Source organism: Leucoraja erinacea, chromosome 15, assembly GCF_028641065.1.
Source record: "Leucoraja erinacea ecotype New England chromosome 15, Leri_hhj_1, whole genome shotgun sequence".
NCBI lineage: Eukaryota > Metazoa > Chordata > Chondrichthyes > Rajiformes > Rajidae > Leucoraja > Leucoraja erinaceus.
The window spans coordinates 5,445,710-5,465,434 of record NC_073391.1 but is presented as its reverse complement, the minus strand read 5'-3'; the positions used below and the strand labels follow the sequence as shown (position 1 = coordinate 5,465,434).

General features: G+C 43.9%; 1 protein-coding gene and 1 pseudogene across 1 annotated transcript in view; one reads left to right on the top strand and one right to left on the bottom strand.

Moving 5' to 3' along the window:
- LOC129704368 (DNA nucleotidylexotransferase-like) overlaps positions 1 to 19,725 on the bottom strand; it is a 102,956-nt gene that overhangs the window by 8,114 nt on the left and 75,117 nt on the right. Inside the window, exons 4-6 of the mRNA XM_055647455.1 lie at positions 12,770 to 12,940; positions 10,909 to 10,980; positions 8,024 to 8,147 (exon numbers count right to left, since the gene is read on the bottom strand). Coding sequence (XP_055503430.1) covers positions 8,024 to 8,147; positions 10,909 to 10,980; positions 12,770 to 12,940 — 367 coding nt within the window. The remainder of the gene's footprint in view (positions 1 to 8,023; positions 8,148 to 10,908; positions 10,981 to 12,769; positions 12,941 to 19,725) is intronic.
- On the top strand, positions 4,585 to 4,752 carry LOC129704416 (U2 spliceosomal RNA; annotated as a pseudogene).

Sequence of the window (19,725 nt, the reverse complement as noted above, 5' to 3'; positions counted from 1 at the left end):
AAGGAATGAAGGAAAGGAAATGGAAAGAACAAAGGGAATTGGTGTGAAAGTTTGGAGAACAAGAGACAGCGAAGATGCTCCCCGCTAGACAGAGGGAGGTGAAGGCTTGTTCATTGTGGCTGGGCTGTCTGGAGGAAATGTAAAGACAAGGAGATGAATGAGAATAGCGAACAGCAAGGAGAAACAATGCAGGAGCTGTGAGATACAAACTATGGCAGTTGTTGAAATTCTGAAGTCGAGGAAAATGCACGAAATACTCAGTTTGAAGACTTTTTTGTCAGAATGAGAAAGACTGGAATATAAATCTCACCTCATTTGTTTAGGTAAAATGCCAGTTTCAGTAACATCTACAAGTAAGAGTTCAATCTTTCCTCCAGCCTCTTTAAGCACAGTGCATTAGCAGCAAAACCATGGACAACAAAGAACAGTAAACCAAGGTCTAAGCGGAAGCTCAGAGGGGATAGAGCCTTTTCTGTTGCTGCTCCGGCACTCTGGAACACCTTGCCGTTGCACATCAGACAGGCCCCCTCATTGTCCATCTTCAAATCCACCCTAAAAACTCATTTTTATTCTCTGGCTTTCGACACTGGCTGAGACATTGCTCCTGTTTTTAGTGCTTTTAATGTCTTTTAATTTTTACTGTTTTATAGTCCTTTGTTTTACGGTTTTTAATGGTTTGTAATAACTTCTTGTCCATGAGTTCTCATGTACAGCACTTTGTGGCAACTGCAGTTGTTTAAAGTGCTTTATAAATAAAATTATTATTATTATATTATTATTTCAGGAAGGGGCTGGTTATTAAGTTTAGGCAGTTCAATAACTTCCACATTGTCAGCCATTATTATAGCTGTCCCCAGCTATTAAACCAAACTTGCAGTTGGTTTTCTTTCTCTCAAGTCCAGATTCAATTATTGCCTTGCACTAAATAAAGATGTTGGAGCTACATCTACAGTATGTAGGCAGGAACGGTAGATGCTAGTTTACACCGAAGATACACACAAAATGTCGGAGTAATTCAGCGTGACAGGCAGCATCTCTGGAGAGAGGGAACGGGTGACATTTCGGGTCGAGACCCTTCTTCAGACTCTACAGTGTGGCCGTGTTTAAGGTCTATGGGCCACACCCAGAAAGGGTGTCTTTGGTGAGGTAAGGGGCATGAGGGTGGTGGGCATGGATGAGTGCTGTGATGATGAGGGAGATCAGGTCAACATTTCCTCACTCAATGGAGGTATGATTTATTTAAATAGGTGAAATTGGGTCAACTCCATCAAAGTGGGCTACATTATTTCAGTGTGTAATAAGTATTCTCCTTCAACTCTTTTGTTTAACATGAGATTTAAATGAAGGGGAATAGTCCCTGATTGTCCAAGGAACTGCACCGCTGATTTCCAGCCAGTTTGATATCCAAGGAGTATCGCCTCCAGTTGCTGGAATTTTGTTGCCCAAATCAGTCAAATAACGAATGTTATATTCCGCTACATTATAATATGAATATATTTATATCTATTGCTATCTCCTTTTCTTCAGTTCTTTAATAAAAACTTATAATTTCCTACAGCAAGCATGACCTGGGCTAATATCTGCAAATTTCTATTGTTGATCTTTGCCGATGACCAAAGTCATAAAAGCCCTGTCCTACTGTACGAGTTCATTCAAGAGTTCTCCCCAAGTTTGCCCTGATTCGAACTCGGAGATTTACGGTAATGGCCGCTCGTCGGTACTCGGGGCTCTCGTGGACATTTTTCAACATGTTGAAAAATCTTCACGAGTCTTCCCGCGCTTACCCCGTTTCCCGAGTACCTGCCGTTAGCGTTACGAGCCACTAAGAGATGTTCCCGAGCTCCAATGTACCCGCTACGTTCATTCTACGTGCTTACCACGAGTTTGATTTTTTTTTTTTAACTCCTACAGTGGGACAGGGCTTTTAGTCTCTTTTAGGTGTCTGCAATTGAAGGCAGTTTAGTTTAGAAGAATCATTTTAGTCGAACTATGAACATCGGTGAGAAGGTAACAAATCATATGGCGCTGACTGATGTCTGGAGGTGACATCTTTGAAGTTACTGGCAATAGCTATTTTTTCTTTTATTATTAGTATTACGCCTTATAATGATATTCCATCAGAATATCCAATTAAATATTTATAACAATTGATTTGCTTTTGATTTGGTCAAAGAATGACAAATGACAAATTGAGTATATTGTTAATTAATGAGCAAAGGAATAGTTATGTGATATTTTCTTGTTTTTATCAGCTCTTTCTATGAATAAAGTCAACTAAACTATCAGAAGACTGTGTTTTTGTTTGGTGAAATTGAAGGCACGACATATCAAATTAAAGCTAATATCAAAACAAAAACACGAAGAGCTATATACAGACAAATTAGATCATATTATGTTCCTTAAAGCCCTGTCCCACGGTACGAGTTCATTCCAAAAGCTCTCCCGAGTTAAAAAAAAATCTAACTCGTGGTAAGCACGGAGAATGAACATAGCGGGTACGTCGGAGCTCGGGGACGTCTCTTAGCGGCTCGTAAGGCTAACGGCAGGTACTCGGGAAGACTCGCTAACGGCAGGTAAGCACGGGAAGACTAGTGAAGATTTTTCAACGTGTTGAAAAATGTCCACGAGAGCCCCGAGTACCAACGAGTGGCCATTACCGTAAATCTCCGAGTTTGAATCAGGGCAAACTCGGGAGAGCTCTTGGCATGAACTCGGACCGTGGGACAGGGCTTTCAGTCATGGAACATGTTATAGTCTAATATCATTCCATTTTTAATATCCTATCTCATTCCATTTTAAAGTTTCTTCACAACTGTTATCAGCAACTGAACTGTCCTCTCACCAGTTGGTGCAGTCTTGACTTCCCATCTACCTCATTGAAGATCTTTGAATTATCTTTAATTGTACTTTATCTTGCACCTTTTATCCTTTATCTGTGCACTGTAGTGGCTTGATTGTAATCATATACAGTCTTTTCTGTGACTGAATCACATGCAATAAAAACTATGCACTGTACCGACGGCGCATGTGATAATATAAAGTAAACTAAAATGAAAGCTGCCATCTTGCACAAGATGTTAAGCCTCATTAGTGTGAGCTCATTACAAGTTAAAACCGATCTCAACCCTGAGCAAGTGTCATTGTTTGAGGCCAGCTCAGACGAATGGTGACAACAGCAGGATTCCAAACACCAAGAGCAAGCCCACTCCCACAGTTAAGCCCCCTGTCCCACTGTACGAGGTAATTCACAAGTTCTCTCGAGTTTCCCCTGATTAGACCTCGGAGAATTACGGTAATAGCCGTTCGTAGGTACTCGGGGACTCTCGTGGACACTCTTCGCACTGTTGAAAAATCTTCCCGAGCTTACCTCATTTCCCGAGTACCTGTCATTAGCCTTACAAGCTGCTAAGAGGCGTCCTGAGCTCTGACGTACCCGCTACGTACATTTTACTTCGGAGTCACGTGAGTGACTTCGTGAAGAACCCCGCTTCCACGCATGCGTGTCATATCGCTACACGCATTGCAACGAGTCACACAGGGGGAACGGCGTTCCCCAAGCGGGAGAATTTGAAAGTCGGGAACAGCAGGTAAGAGACTCTGCGTTTCCCTCTTTTACTACTTACTTTTAGGTGGCTGCGGAAAGCTGGCGGGGAGACCCGTGGAGGGCGAGCAGCCGGCAGCAGCAACAGCACGAGTTCCCTGGAGGGGAACAACCTGTGCCCGACTTTGCTCCCGCACCGGCAAAATTCACCTCTCGGCCGGGCGGGAAGCAAAGTAAAGAGGTCCCGTATGCCAGTCTCAAGCGAGACTGACTTGGGACCAGTCGCTAGCAGCCAGCGCAGAGGCTGCGGGACAGACAGCACGGACCAGCGGTACCGGGGCTCGAAACGCTCAGCGAGTGCAGCGGCACTTATGGAGTCGGAACGGGACGTTGGGGACGAAAACCTTCTTCAAAAGGTAGGCACCAGGATAGGAACAGCCGGGGTTACCGGCTGCGGAACTGCCGCGAAGGACCAGGCCCGTGAACACCGGGGTTTGGTCCGAGCGGCTCCAACCCGCAACGGAGGGAACGACGGTCACCAGCGGGAGAAGGAAAGTCGGGAACAGCAGGTAAGAGACCCTGCGTTTCCTTCAACTTACCTTCTAGGTGCAGACATGGACCGGGTCCATGTAAGCTGCAGAAGGCCGGCGGGAGAACCGCGGAGGAGCGGCAGCGGCAGCAGCAGCAGCGGCAGTCGGCAGTCGGCAGCAGCAGCAGTGGCAGCCGGCAGCTGCGGGAGTACGGGCAGCTGCAGGAGTGCGGGCAGCTGCAGGAGTACGGGCAGCAGCAGTGGCAGCCGGCAGCTGCAGGAGCACTGACAGCTGCAGGAGCGCAGGTTGCGGCAGGAGCTGGCAACGGCAGGAGCTGGCAACGGCAGGAGCAGCATGGGCACATCGATTCCCGGAGGAGGAAAACACCTGTGCCCAACTTCGCTCCAGCACGGTGAGAAAATTCATTTTTCAGCAGCAAAGGACTTGGCAGTTGTCTGGCTGCAATCTACTACAAGGGACCAGTATGTGAGTACCAGGGTTTTAGTTACAATGATCGCTTCTAGGCCTTTTGGCTAAGACCTAGTGTAGTATCTGTTCTTATCAGTTTAATATCTGATACGTCCCTTATCTAGGGACCATATATTAAATAAAATCTATAATAGCTGTTATCATCAGTTTTAATGTCTTATATGTTCCTTAGCTAAGGACCATATAAGTAGGAGTGCCCAGAATTGAGGGCGTTAGAGTGGGGTTGACCGGCTGCAACGACCGCAAGGGACCAGTACCGTCAGTACGGGGGTTTTCTATATGGCAGGCATTGACTCAAAAGAGGAACTTTGGCAATAGAGCTTACAATAGGGGCAATCATTAGCTCCAAGATTATTTACTAAAATTCTAAAACCAGCTTGGCATTGTTATGTAACAAAGCCATAGGGTGATGTTTTTCCCCCGTTCGGCCCCATCAATGGGGTACTAGGGATAATTCAACTACAACGGTGTATAGCAAGACACATCTAACAATATATGGAATATACTAAGAACATTCGAGGTCAGAAAATGGAGTTGTTTATCTCTTAAAAGAAACCGCATGAAAGGGTCACGACTCAAACTATATTAGGTGGCTCAAATAGGTCCTAAAAATGACACTAATGTTTTAACTCTCATTCCACCAGGGCTGCAGCAACATCCGCAGCAAAAATTTGTACAGGTACCCACAGACCAAATCCTCAGAATGGCAGGATGGTCATTCAAAAAGGGTTTTTCCACAGGTTTTTATAATAAACCAGTTAAATTTTGGAGCCATCATTTGTATTAAGAAGACATTTTATGTCCAACAAAATAATTGCCCGAAAGGTTACAGGGCTATGATTCTCAAATTTAAAAAAATGTTATATAATTTTTTCATTATACCACATAACTCTTTGTATAATTGTGTTTTAAAATTACTAATGATGCTCTCTCCCAATACCCAAGGCAGTTGTGAAGCATGGACTCGTTCCACGGCATGAGGTCACAGAGCTTTGAAATCTTCACGAAGTCACTCACGTGACTCCGAAGTAAAATAGTAAGATTAAACGAGAACTTACCAGTTTGAAGTTTGATCTGTATTTTATGAGGAGTTACGGTGAGGGATTTCGTGCCCTCCGCTCCCACCCTCTTATGATCATATCAAAAACTGGTATCTCTTTGATAATCTTACTATGTTAGATCATTATAGGTTCCTGTGACCTCACACCGCTGCTTTGAAGAATGACACGCATGCGTGGAAGCGGGGTTCTTCACGAAATCCCTCACCGTAACTCCTCATAAAATACAGATCAAACTTCAAACTGGTAAGTTCTCGTTTAATCTTACTATTCTACGTACTTACGATGAGTTTGATTTATTTTTAAACTCGGGAGAGCTCTTGGGTAAACTTGTACAGTGGGACAGGCCCTTAACACTGCTACTTATACACCAGCACATTATTGATTTCACTAAGTCTATTAATCCCGACGTCTACATGGAAGATTTTCTAGAGCAGAAAAGCAGAGAGCGCGTAAAGAATTCTGATGTGTTCTTGCCAATGTCAACTTAATGTCAACTTCCGCAAGCCAGTCCTGGTGAAATAAGGCACAAGAGATACAGATGCTGGAACTTGTGGCTAGAATAGGTACAAAACATATTTACCCTTCGTTCCCTCTGCACCTGATTGTGTTAGCTCTTGCCCTCCCCCTCCCATACCCCAATATATTGGCTACCTCCCCTCTTCTTTTTCAGTGTAGATGAAGCATCTCAACCTGCAATGTCAACCAGCTCTGATTTCCCTCCAGAAATGCTGTCAGATCCATTGGGTTCCTCGAGCAGCTCTTCTGTTTTTGCTAATGTGAAAGGCCATAGAGATGGATGAGAAGAAAATAGGCCAACGTTTGAGATTCCACTAACATTATTAGGGAAGGGTGGCCGATGATGATCGATGGACATGGATGTGCAAGGAAAGCAGGGATGTGGATCGAATGCAGGCAGAGGCACATGTTTGGCACAGACATTGGGGGTCGAAGGGCTTGTTTCTGTGCTATACTGTTCAATGTTCTATGAAAATGTGAATATAGGAGTAAAGAGGTCCTCCAGATTCAGATTCAGATTCAATTTTAATTGTCATTGTCAGTGTACACTACAGAGACAACGAAATGCATTTAGCATCTCCCTTGAAGAGCGACATAGCAAACGATTTGAATAAATAATAATAAGTGTCCGGGGGGGGGTGGGGGGTGGTGATTGGCAGTCACCGAGGTACGTTGTTGAGTAGAGTGACAGCCGCCGGAAAGAAGCTGTTCCTCGACCTGCTGGTTCGGCAACGGAGAGACCTGTAGCGCCTCCCAGATGGTAGGAGGGTAAACAGTCCATGGTTGGGGTGAGAGCAGTCCTTGGCGATGCTGAACGCCCTCCGCAGACAGCGCTTGTTTTGGACAGACTCAATGGAGGGGAGCGAGGAACCGGTGATGCGTTGGGCAATTTTCACCACCCTCTGCAATGCCTTCCGGTCGGAGACAGAGCAGTTGCCGTACCATACTGTGATGCAGTTGGTAAGGATGCTCTCGATGGTGCAGCGGTAGAAGTTCACCAGGATCTGAGGAGACAGATGGACTCTTGCAGTTGTACAGGGCCCCGGTGAGACCACATCTGGAGTATTGTGTGCAGTTTTGGTCTCCTAATTTGAGGAAGGACATCCTTGCTATTTGAGGCAGTGCAGCATGGGTTCACGAGGTTAATTCCCGGGATGGCGGGACTGTCATATGAGGAAAGATTGGAAAGACTGGGCTTGTATTCACTGGAATTTAGAAGGATGAGAGGAAGTCTTATAGAAATGTATAAAATTATAAAAGGACTGGACAAGCTAGATGCAGGAAAAAAGTTCCAATGTTGGGGGAGCCCAGAACCAGAGGCCACAGTCTAAGAATAAATGGGAGGCCATTTAAAACTGAGATGTGAAAAAAACGTTTTCACCCAGAGAGTTGTGAATTTGTGGAATTCTCTGCCACAGGAGGCAGTAGAGGCCAATTCACTGAATGAATTTAAAAGAGAGTTAAATAGAGCTCTAGGGGCCAGTGGAATCAAAGGATATGGGGAGAAGGCAGGCATGAGTTACTGATTGTGGATGATCAACCATGATCACAAAGAATCGATGGGCCAAATGGCCTCCTCCTGCACCTATTTTCTATGTTTCTATGAAAACAAAGGCAAACTCATAGCATCAGTTTATGACATTCTTGTATCAAGATTAGGAAGGAAATTCAAAACCAACCTGCCACGATTCTCAACACACAGATGCTACTGCAACAAATTTGAGTTTACCTTTGCCTTGGTGTCAACATATTAATCACAATCCATATAGAAGCAGGGAAGAAGCAAAGGGAGAATTGAAATAAACATAATCATTGACGAGTATGGTTTTGCCCATTGTGTTAATACTGTGCACATTATATGTACAATTCACTATTCCAAATATTACCTGCCCTCTGCATTTTGGTAAACGTAATATCCTTTGCTGCTTTTATTTCCTCCAAAGTCCGAAAGCCTAGTCCATACCACTTGTCAGCTGTCTTCACACCAACACCAAAGACACTGGTGAATAGCTGCAGTAAAATAATTTACATTGACTGGAGGTAATTGCTCTGTTAAGGTTCATATATACATTCTTACAGTATATTAATAAATGCTTCAAAATATCAAAAATAACTAAAGGGCCTGTCCCACGAGCATGCAACTGCATGCGGCAAGCGCGACCAAACGGGAAGCGGTGGCCGCGCGGAGGTCGAGTGGTACCGTATAGGGTCTGTCCCACCAGCATGCGACTGCATGCGGCGAGTGCAATCAAACTGGAAGCGGGGGCCGCGCGGAGGTCGAGTGATCCCGACGCTGCGTACGGTGTCGAGACGCTGCGCACACCCGTCGAGGCGGTGGGTACGGCCTCAAAGCGGCTGCAGACCGGCAGGCCATTGCCGCGCGGAGTTTTTGGACAGTGTCAGTTTTTCGTAGCCCGCGCGTTGTCGGGACCAGCTCCGCACAACTCCATACAGCTCCGGCGATCGAAGTGGGACAGGCCCTGCGAGGCCGTACGGCTCAAGCAACCACGTTAGGTTGCCATTGCCGCATGCAGTCGCATGCTCGTGGGACAGGCCCTTAAGCCTTAAGAATAAATATACAAACTTTCCCAGGCAGGTTTATTCCTGAGTTTTGCATGTTCGTTTATAAACTAACAACATCACAGTGGTGACATATACCAAACCAATTGGGCGGAATAAAATCGATATCATGTGACAATTTAGTTAACAATTGGTAACCGTATGTCGTCAAACATGTTTCACCATCAGTAACTTACCTATCAGGTGAGCTAAACACTGTAAACGAACATTTAAACCAAAATATTTGCTGAGATTACAAAGCAATATGGTCACCAGTATATCAACTTCCTTATATTCTAATTAAAGCGCCACGTACCAATGTATGTCGCATGAAACCAAACTCAAGGCAGCGGCTATGGATCCATTCCCACGTATTGAGGAGGGGGGGGTAGTCTAATCTCTATGTTCTCCCCTTCTTCTACCTCATCAATAGGTACTAGGGCCTCATCAGTTGGGTACTACGCAAAATACAGTGGACTAAACCCACAGTCATGGTTCCCAGTGGTCCTGGACATGGCCATTAAAAGACCACTGCTGGGCCTGGATTGCAGAATTGGGAAGACCACTGCTCAGCCTGGATCAGACAGCACTGTCAACATGATGACAGCATTCCATCGCATGTCCACTAGGGAACATACCTGACGAACATCAAGAAGTGGGAAGAAACTGCTCAAACACAGGAACTACACATTCAACTACAACAAAAACCTGTACTGGAGTTCTGGCAGGACTTCACCACAAAAAAGGATTCAGCCAGAAGTGCTCTGTCAGCCTACTTAACTCGGGCACCAGGACCACAGGCCATAGGGTAACTCCCGCTGGTGATCAAATTCAGGAGAGGTTAATCCCCCAGACCCAGGTACACCCAAATCTGGGATGTCAGTGTGGACCTGACGTACCTTAGGGGATGGTCACCAGCCAGGTCCCTCAACCTGGAACAGCCCACCCTGAAGGGACATGCTGATGGCCTTGTCTCAGCACAAAGAGTCCAGTTTCCTCCATCCACTACGATTGGACAATATGGTCCACTACACCATGTTACATTACCATTAGGGACTGGGCAAACAGAGCAGACCAGGAACATCGGGTCTAGTCATGGAATTCCGTGCATACCCACCTGAACCACGATTATGTGTCATGACCCACTTATTGAACTACATCGACACAATAAGTAATTCTCGAGGGAGAGAAAAAGCCTTATGGGTCAGCCACAAGAAACGTTATAGTCAGGTGACGAGCCAAACTATCTCAAGTGGCTCAAGCAGGTACTGGGAGTCGCTGGAGTACATATTAACGTGTATAAATCTTACTCCACCAGGGCAGCATCCACATCAGTGACTAAGAGGATGGACGTGCCAATGGACCACATCCTGGCTAAAGCGGGGTGGTCTAGGGAGTATACGTTCCAAACTTTTATAAAAAACCACTGAAAGAACCTGTATCGTTTGCAGAAAAAGAATCTGCAAAAAAATATATAATTTAAGCCCGGGGGAGCATTTGGTCTTGTTATTGTTAATAACACCATTATTGTTTTTCCAAACAGATTCACGGTTGATTACGATAACATACTTCCTCCCTCGAAAGACTTCGGCAGCGAGTGAAGTATGAACTGTTACACGGTTTGAAATCACAGAGCTTTAAAATCTTCACGTAGTCACTCACGTGACTCCGAAGTAAAATAGTAAGATTAAACGAGAACTTACCAGTTTGAAGTTTGATCTGTATTTTATGAGGAGTTACGATGAGGGATTACGTGCCCTCCGCTCCCACCCTCAATAATATGGGTCAATGATAACTAAGGTCTCCTTTTCTTTACTATGTTTATTTCAAGAACTGTGTCTGTCTGTGATTCCACACCGCTGCTTTGAAGTATGTCGAGCATGCGTGCTGAGCGGGCTCTTCATGTAATCCCTCATCGTAACTAGTCATAAAATACAGATCAAACTTCAAACTGGTAAGTTCTCGTTTAATCTTACTGTTGTTCATTACACTTTCAATCCTTAACATTCATTATGCACATTCCTCCGGTGCATACCAACACCTATTAGACATTCTAAGCATCCCCTATGTTGCCCACCTAATATGATATTGCTTTCCACTGATACCTACAATGGGTTGCTGCCCTGCAACATGTTCATATTTCCCAGTACATTCTCTATAATCACTGTAAACAATTTGAACCTTGTGTTGTCACCCATTGTCTAGTATTTACCTTTCTTGCTTTATACTTCTCATCGCATAACAAACTTTCAACCCTGGAGCAAACTCCTTCTTCCAGAAGTTCCTGCATGAACACATTAAATCAATTTTAATCAATAGCAAGCCATATAATTATGCTGGCAATTTCGAACCTTTGTAACACCATTTTTATTTTCTGCTGCATTTGAAAGATTGCTCTCGAGTTGTGTTTCCCTGGAGAAAAGCCCAATGTGACATGAGAAAGGGGAGCAGGGGGGGCAGAGAGGGCAACTGAAGGCAATGGGCAATGAAAAAGATGGCACGTGATCGGATCCAGGCATTCGCCAATCTCCCTCTCCTGCTGTACTGTGCTCAAATGTGATGGGTGATAGTTAGTACACTGTAAATGGCTCATTTGTAATCATGTTACACTGTAAATGGCTTGTTTGTAATCTTGTATTGTCTATCTGCAGACTGGTTTGCACGCAACAAAAGCTTTTCACACTGTACAATAAACTAAACTGAACTGAACGGAGTTAACTTCCCTACTATTTCTCAATCTCATCATCGTCACTTACATCCTCTCATGCCTAACGATTCTTTGGGAAAGGATGACTGGACATTAATCCCCAAGTTTCAGGAGCAAAGGGAGGAAGAAGTTGGTACCCGTTGAGGGGTGGACATGGCTCCGTAGCGACAATCCACATGTTGAGTCACATAGAACTAGGATGAGACACCACCAATTTCATTTTCTCACAGTGTAAAGACAAATGGATGCACTCAAGCACCACAGTATTCTTCACAAAATGGACCAGAAGTGTGATCCAGTGCATGTGGCAAGCCAGATGATCTTACAAGAAAAAGGGGGTGTAGATCAGTGCATGTTCCTTTAACATAGTGACCTCACCACTACTAACCACTCCCCATTATCTTCAGTATAATTTTAACCTCCCCACCTCCAGCTCTCTCTCTAGCTCCAGTGACAGACCACGGACAGCTAGGGCACAAATGTTTAGCAATATAAATGTTAGTAATAAAACTAGTTGTGAAGACATCGTGTGTTTCAACACTTCTTTACAGGGGGTAAAACCAAGAATTGAGGAGTGGGTACCATGTGATAGCAGAGAGTTAACTAAATAATGTAGTGTGAGGAAGTAAAGTGCCACACATCATAGGGGTATATCACAGAAGCAGGCTCTTCAGCCCAGCATGTCCATGCAGACTATCTAACATCCATCTATAGTAGTCCCATTTATCAGCACTTGATCCATGGCTTCATATGCAATGCTATTTCAAGTGTTCACTTGGCTACTTTTGAAATGCTGTGTACCTGTTTCCTCAAGCAGTGTATCTTCAGTCTGAGGTGAGGAGGATTTGACGTAATTGATGTTAGGAGAAATGTGGGGCGGGAATTTGACAGTAGTTTGTTTTGGTTAAAGGGTTAGGATGTCAAAAGGATGAGTATGAAAGTTATACATTAAAAAGTTAAAGAATATGACGATATCCACACTGAGCATGAATGAAAGGATAACATATCATTATGCAGGAAGGAACTGTAGATGCTGGTTTACACCGAACATAGACACAAAATGCCGGAATAACTCAACGGGACAGGCAGCATCTCTGGAGAGAAGGAATAGGTGATGTTTCGGGTTGAGACCCTTCTTCAAACTGACAACATATTAATGTCAGCCCCGTCGACATGATCAAACTAAATCATTGAGAAAATATTGATATCAGTAGTCATGCTCCGCATTTCAGAATTAAATATTAACAAATGAAGATACAGTCCTCTTCAGATTATGTGGTTGACGTGAAGAGGTTTGTAATATTCAATCTCTGTTCTAGCAACGTCAACAACAATGACTTGTAGAGCTTTTCACAATGTTTCGTACCTCAATTATAACTCTTGTTTGGTCTCCAAGACAAGGCAGTCCCTCCAGGTCATTCATTCCAGTTATTGGATAAGGAAGTGATTTTAACATTGATGTTGCCCGTGAATATGCCACAAAGGAGCCAGCGTTTTCATCGAACTCGCAGTTTTCTGACAAAACCTCAAATGTATCCTGTAGAACAAATAACAATACAGGATGATGAGCATTGCCATGTTGCAACATATTAAATCTCAGACACTATATGCAGTTTTCTATAACCAATATGATCACGTTAAATTTATGTGTTGATCCAATAAAATCTGTTGAATTAATTTTTCTTCCACAGTGGCGCAGCGGTAGAGTTGCTGCCTTACTGTGCCTGAGACCCAGGTACGATCCTGACCATGGGTGCTTTCTGTACGGAGTTTGTACATTCTCCCCGTGACCTGCGTAGGTTTTCTCCGGGAGCTCCGGTTTCCTCCCACACTTCAAAGACGTATAGGTTTGCAGGTTAATTGGCTATGATAAAATTGTAAATTATCCCTAGTGGGTGTAGTATAGTGTTAGTGTGCGGGGATAGTGTGCGGTCCTTACAGGGTTTTGTGTCCTTGAATTGCCATCTTCCCTGTAAGACGTACATGTGTGTAGGTTAATTAGCTTGGTATGAATGTAAAATTGTCCCTAGAGTGTGTAGGGTACTGTTAGTGTGCGGGGATCGATGGTCTGTGGGCCGAAGGGCCTGTTTTCATGCTGTATCTCTAAATTAAACCAAATTAAAATGTGTGCAAGTGTCAGCTTTGGATTTCAGATCAGTCGAAGAATGTAAAAAAGTTGAATGCATTTTAAGAATCCATCCACAAGTACAATGATGTGAAATATCATAGTGATATTTTGACAGTACATTCATATTTTTATGAAATAGACCACATAGTTAGAACAAGATCAAGTTCAGTTCTATAACAGGTTGGGACCTGATGAATTTTATCACTCCATCCATCACAAATAATATCTTTTAATCTCACTTCTCAAATCTTGGGAGCTTAACTTTCCAGACAAATAGAATTTCAGTAATCAACATTTCAATAATCTTCATATCTGTCAGCTGCAGTTATAATTTACATGAACATTTGAAATCACCTTTAAAATAACTTGATGGTAATACACTGAACCAATTTGTGACGTTTTCCAAATCAGTTTTCCAATGGAAAATCTAATCTTATTCTAACATGTATTATTATCACCGGCAGTTCTAATTTGTATATATTGTGACTTTTAGTTAGTAAAATGTCTTGAGGCACTTTGCAGCAGCGGAATATTATGAAGTAATTAACATAAGAAAATATTCACACCAAGTAACATAAAAAAATATTTTGACTGGTAATTGTAGAAGTTAACTTTAAAAGGGAAAATCAAAGAAGAGGGATTGCAAGGGTGAGTCTCAGTACAAAGTTGCAGGGGTTAATAGGGAGAATGTGCTGGGCCTGATCATCTTTAGCTGTTTTGTCTTTCCTCTGCTTGTTGGTGAGTGCAGCTACGTTCCTGACTCCTGAGCAATGTAAGTCCATTCCTGCATCCAGCAATGAGTGGCCAGTATTTGGACGAGGACTGATAAGTGGCAGCAACATTAGTGACAATGCCCATATTCCATAAGTGAATTAAAGAAAAAAGTTTTGAGTAAAATTCTGTGCAAATAATACAAAGACGATCTCCCACTGCTTCAAGAATGAATGCTGTTGGGTGGGGAATTCCAGGATTTAGATCTCATGATGATAAAGAAATGGTGAAAAAAAATTAAAACAGGATGATTTTCGTGATATTTATTTTAGTTGTTTATCTTTTAATATTTTACCTTGTATGTATCGTTAGCTTTTAGAAATGTTTGAATGGTGCACTGACTGGCTGACATTTTTAAATTTCGTTGTACATGGTTCATGTTACAATGACAATAAAGAAACTATTCTATTCTATTCTATTCTATTTGAAAGGAACCTGCAGTTAGCCTTGCTCCCTGACATTCTCGTTCTTCTTGACGTTAAAGGTCACTGTTTATTAGGCATGGTCGGAATGGCAGCAGATACAAAAGCATGAAGGTATGTACCACCAGATTCAGGTGTAGGAAGGAACTGAAGATGCAGGTTTACACCGAACATAGACACAAAATGCTGGAGTAACAGCGGGACGGGCAGCATGTCTGGATAGATAGAATGTGCTGCCAGTCCCGCTGGGTTACTCCAGCATTTTGTGTCTATTTTTGATGTAAACCAGCATCTGCAGATCCTTCCAGCACATGGGGGCTTTAGACCATGCTGAGCAACGTGACCCTGGGGTCAGTGTCACATTGGACGGCCGGCTCCCTCTTCTTGTTTGTGACTCATCTGGTACAGAGAGAGACTTTACCAGCATTAACGGCCTACTGCTGCCACAGGATCACAGGATGCCACAGGATTTCTCTTTGAAATTAAATGTTTTGAAGCTCCATGACATTCACAGTCATTTATCATCCCAGCCTACAATGGACAATGGAGGCTACACAAGAGAATAAGTGATGAAATGTGTATGAAGGAACTGCAGATGCTGGTTTAACAGAAGATAGACACAAAAGGCTGGAGTAACTCAGTGAGAGAGGCAGCATCTTGAGAGAGAAGGAATGGGTGATCCTTCGAGAAAAGATTCTTGACTCAAAATTTCACCCATTCCTTCTCACCAGAGATGCTGCCTGTCCCGCTGAGTTACTCCAGCTTTTCATTCCTATCTTAGTGACCCACTTCTGTCCCACTCCTGGCGAGTTTGCCCTCGACTCATGCTCGCAGCATGGTCGACACGAGGTCGTAGGAGGTCTTCGTAACTCTCCTTCATGCTCGAGAGTGGTCTCCGCGTGCTCGAGGCCTCAGCTAGGTCGCGACGTTTTTTTCACAATGTTAAACTGCGAGTGAAAAAAGGTCGCCATGGTAAAAATTTATGCTTTTTTTACTCGTAGGTTTAGTCGTAGTAGGTCGTAGTAGGTCGGCATGTTAGTCGTACGTAATCGAGGGTAGCCGAAGGTAGTCGTAGATAGTCTTCATCATAGTCGATGGGAGGTCGAAGGAGATCGAAGGAGGTCGTCTTCACTCTCCACTATTCGGTGTCCAATTTTCTCGAAGTTAGTCGTAGCTAGTCGAAGCTAGTCTTCAACATCGTCGAAGGAGGTCAAAGGACATCTTCAACATAGTCGAAGGAGGTTTTCAAACTCTTCTGGACTCACCAATTAGGTCGCCCCTTAAGTGACCATTCTCTTTCCCAAATCCTATCATACTGAGCAAAATACCAAATTTTGGTTAGGTTAATGTTAAGTTTTGGATTAGACGCGGTAAAAATCTAATTTATACCTCTTACATTTCTAAGCTAAATTAAATGATAGCAAAGCTTTTGTCATTAGTTTCAAAATGCAAACATTTTGCAACATAAACCGGAACTCATTACTCTGCTAGCTACAAAAATTGGCTCTATAGCCTTGTTTTTCTAGCACTCTGGTGCCAATTCAGTACCAATATGGTGACTGATTTGTATGGCATGAATCTCACAGCTGCTGTATTGCTAACGGCATTAGCGTCCGCACAGCTAAAAGCTGCCAAATATATGTCGAGTAAACAGATCATGCCAAGGAGCTCAAGCTCCACGATAACAAAATAAAGATTTGCATTTTTATTGCACCTTTCTAAACATCACAAAGCTTCTTCGACTTTTAAAATGTAGTCAGCACAGGACGCACAACAACAGTAAGTCTTCTCGCAGTAAACAGTAATGTAATAATGACCATGCAATGTTGACTGAGAGTAAATATTGTCCAGGTCACCGGAAATAATTTCCCCAGTCTTTATCAGAGACAGTAATGTGACTTGGTATATACCGATCCCACCCTTAGCTCCAGTTGATGGAGGCAGCATCATCAGCTGTCTATCAGCCTGACAGCATAGATTTGTATGCTAGAGTTGAAGCCTCACTAAACCTTTAGATTAGTTTAGTTTAAAGATACAGCGTGGAAACAGGACCTTCGGCCCTCCTAGTCCGTACCGACCAGAGACCCCCGCACATTAACACTACCCTACACACACTAGGGACAATTTTACATTTTCCTAAGCCAATTAACCTCCAATCCTGTACATCTTTGGAGTGCGGGAGGAAGCCAGAAATCCAGGAGAAAACCCATGCAGGTCACGGGGAGAATGTGCAAACTCCGTACAGACAGCACCCGTAGTCAGGATTAAAACTGGGTCCCTGGTGCTGTAAGGCAGCAACTCTACCGCTGCGCCACCCTGCCGCCCTGACAAGCTTCTCTGACAAGAGTGCATAGAGGTCAAAGAATCACACAGCACAAAACGGAGACAATGTGCAAATTCACGTGGGCAGCACTGGAGGTCTGGATTGAAGCCACGTCACGGGTGCTGTGAGGCAGCAGTACTACCAGCTGCTCCACCGTGTTTACCCACTGATCAACATGTCCTTTCACCTCGTAGCAGACCATGTATTCATCCGCTTCCCCACATTTGCCCACAACCGATGCTCCCACCACTCACCCCCACCCCACCCTCTCTCCTCCTCCACAGAGTTTAGTTTTTAGTTTAGAGATGGCCCCATAGCAGAAGCGTCCACGTCGCGGGGCTGGAAACTGGAAGTATCCTGAGCTAATTCTGCTACCGCCATCATCTATTGCAACAAGTGACGGCTTCCACTGATTGTCGCCGGAAGCTGGCGTCCTTTTCAGGACGGACGATGACAGCGAGGTCAACATTTGTAACAAGATGGACACGCAATAAAGAAGTTTAGAGATACAGTGCGGAAACAGGCCCTTCAGTCCAGCGAGTCCGCAGTGACCTGCTATCCCCGCACATTAACACTATCCTACACACGCTAAGGACAATTTACACTTATACCAAATCAATTTTACTTCGGAGTCACGTGAGTGACTACGTGAAGAAGGGCCGTCCGTCTGCATGAGCGTCATTATGTCTGAAAGCTACGCACAGCGACCGACTGGCAGGGGCATTGCGGCCTCCCAGCGGTTACTGTGTAATGCCCATTTTGAGATTAATTGCCTGCGTAAAAATGCAATGAGACCATCAATTAACTCAAAATGTGCTGTGCTATGTAAGGCCAGCAATGTCCAGCCAGCCAACTGTCTATTTTGTGAAGATCTGCCAAGGCAGGTGCGGGATCTGGACGACGAGGCAAAAACTGTCCGCCTCATAACAAAGGCCAGAACACGTAAAAGGGTCCGTCGCAAAGGATGCACCCTACAGCTTCAGGCGATACACGCCCAGGGGCCCAGGCACAAGTGGAAGACCGACACAAGAAGCATCAAGGTCTTTTTTAGGGGCAGGCCCCAGCCGGCCCACAGCGATGATGTGGAAAGGGCAACCACCAGCTCAACCCTCCAAGCCTCGCGAGAAGAAACCAGCGCCATACCGTTAGTAACATCGGAGGTAAGTCAACCTAGTTCCTTGGGGAACACCTTAGACAGGCCTCAAGTACCAGTGGGAGGAAGGTTGAAATACTTCTTGAATGAATGGTGTTGGGTCACAACTGATCGGTTTATACTGCACAGTATACAAGGGTTCAAAATTGAGTTTAATTTGGATTCATTACCACTCATGCAACATTCACCTAATCGCACATATGTTTTCTCTCAAAAAGAAACTATGGATATACGAGAAGATATTCAAACATTATCTGAAAAAAATGTAATTGAGAGGTCACATACAGAACCTCACCAATTCATATTCAATATTTTCTCAAATGAGAAAAAAGATGGAGGGTGTCGTATCATTCTAGATCTTATGGAACTCAACACATATGTGCAATATAAACATTTCAAAATGGATGACTTTAGCACAGCTATACAGTTGGTTTCCAAAAATGGTTATATGGCATGCATCGACCTTAAAGATGCATGCTATTCGGTGTCTGTTCACAAAGAGCACAGGAGTTATTTGAAGTTTAACTGGATGGGCCTGGAATGGCAATACAAGGCACTGCCAAATGGGCTAACTTCAGCCCCCAGACTATTCACAAAACTACTGAAACCTATTCTGGGTCTATTACAATCTCAGAATCACATAGGCATGGCGTATTTGGACGACATTTTTATAATTTGGGGTCACCAAAGAACTGGCAGAATCATCAGTCATAGCAACAAAAACCATGTTTGAAAGACTTGGGTTCCTCATCCACCCAGTTAAATCAAAATTGATACCTACCAAGGTTATTGATTACCTGGGGTTCACAATTAACACAGTTCATATGTTAGTGACGTTGCCCAGGGGCAAACAACTAGATCTTATTAAAGCCTGCAATGACCTTATAGTCAAATATAAGCAATCTATCAGGCAGACGGCGAGTGTAATTGGCAAATTAGTAGCTGCATTTCCAGCAGTATCACAATTTACAACAAGCAAAGGAACGAGCACTCAGATCCCACGCTAGTCAATACGGCAAACCAATGCGATTGCCAGCTGAGGCCATTGTTGAATTAGAATGGTGGATGATGAACATATACGTCATAGCTCAAGGGAAATCTTGCTGGAAACCCCATCGGTGGTCTTACAAACTGATGCAAGCAGGTTAGGATGGGGAGCAACTGACACAGTCACCAGCTGCGGGGATAGATGGAATGAGCAGGAGTCTTTAATTCTATCAACAACATGGAATCAATTACCTAGAATTGTTGGGGGCACATTATGAGTTCAAGGCTTTTTGCAGCAACATGCAACATATGCATGTTCAGATTCAGATTGATAACACTACAGAGGTGGCATATGTCAATCACATAGGTGGTGTTAAATCTGTATCTTGTGACAGATTGTCAAATCTTATCTGGCACTGGTGTATCGAGAGGGATATTTGGGTCACAGCTGTCTATCTACCAGGTAGATACAACACGGTGGCAGATGCCAGGTCACGGATATTTAATGACAACACAGAATGGATGGTAAATCGTGCAG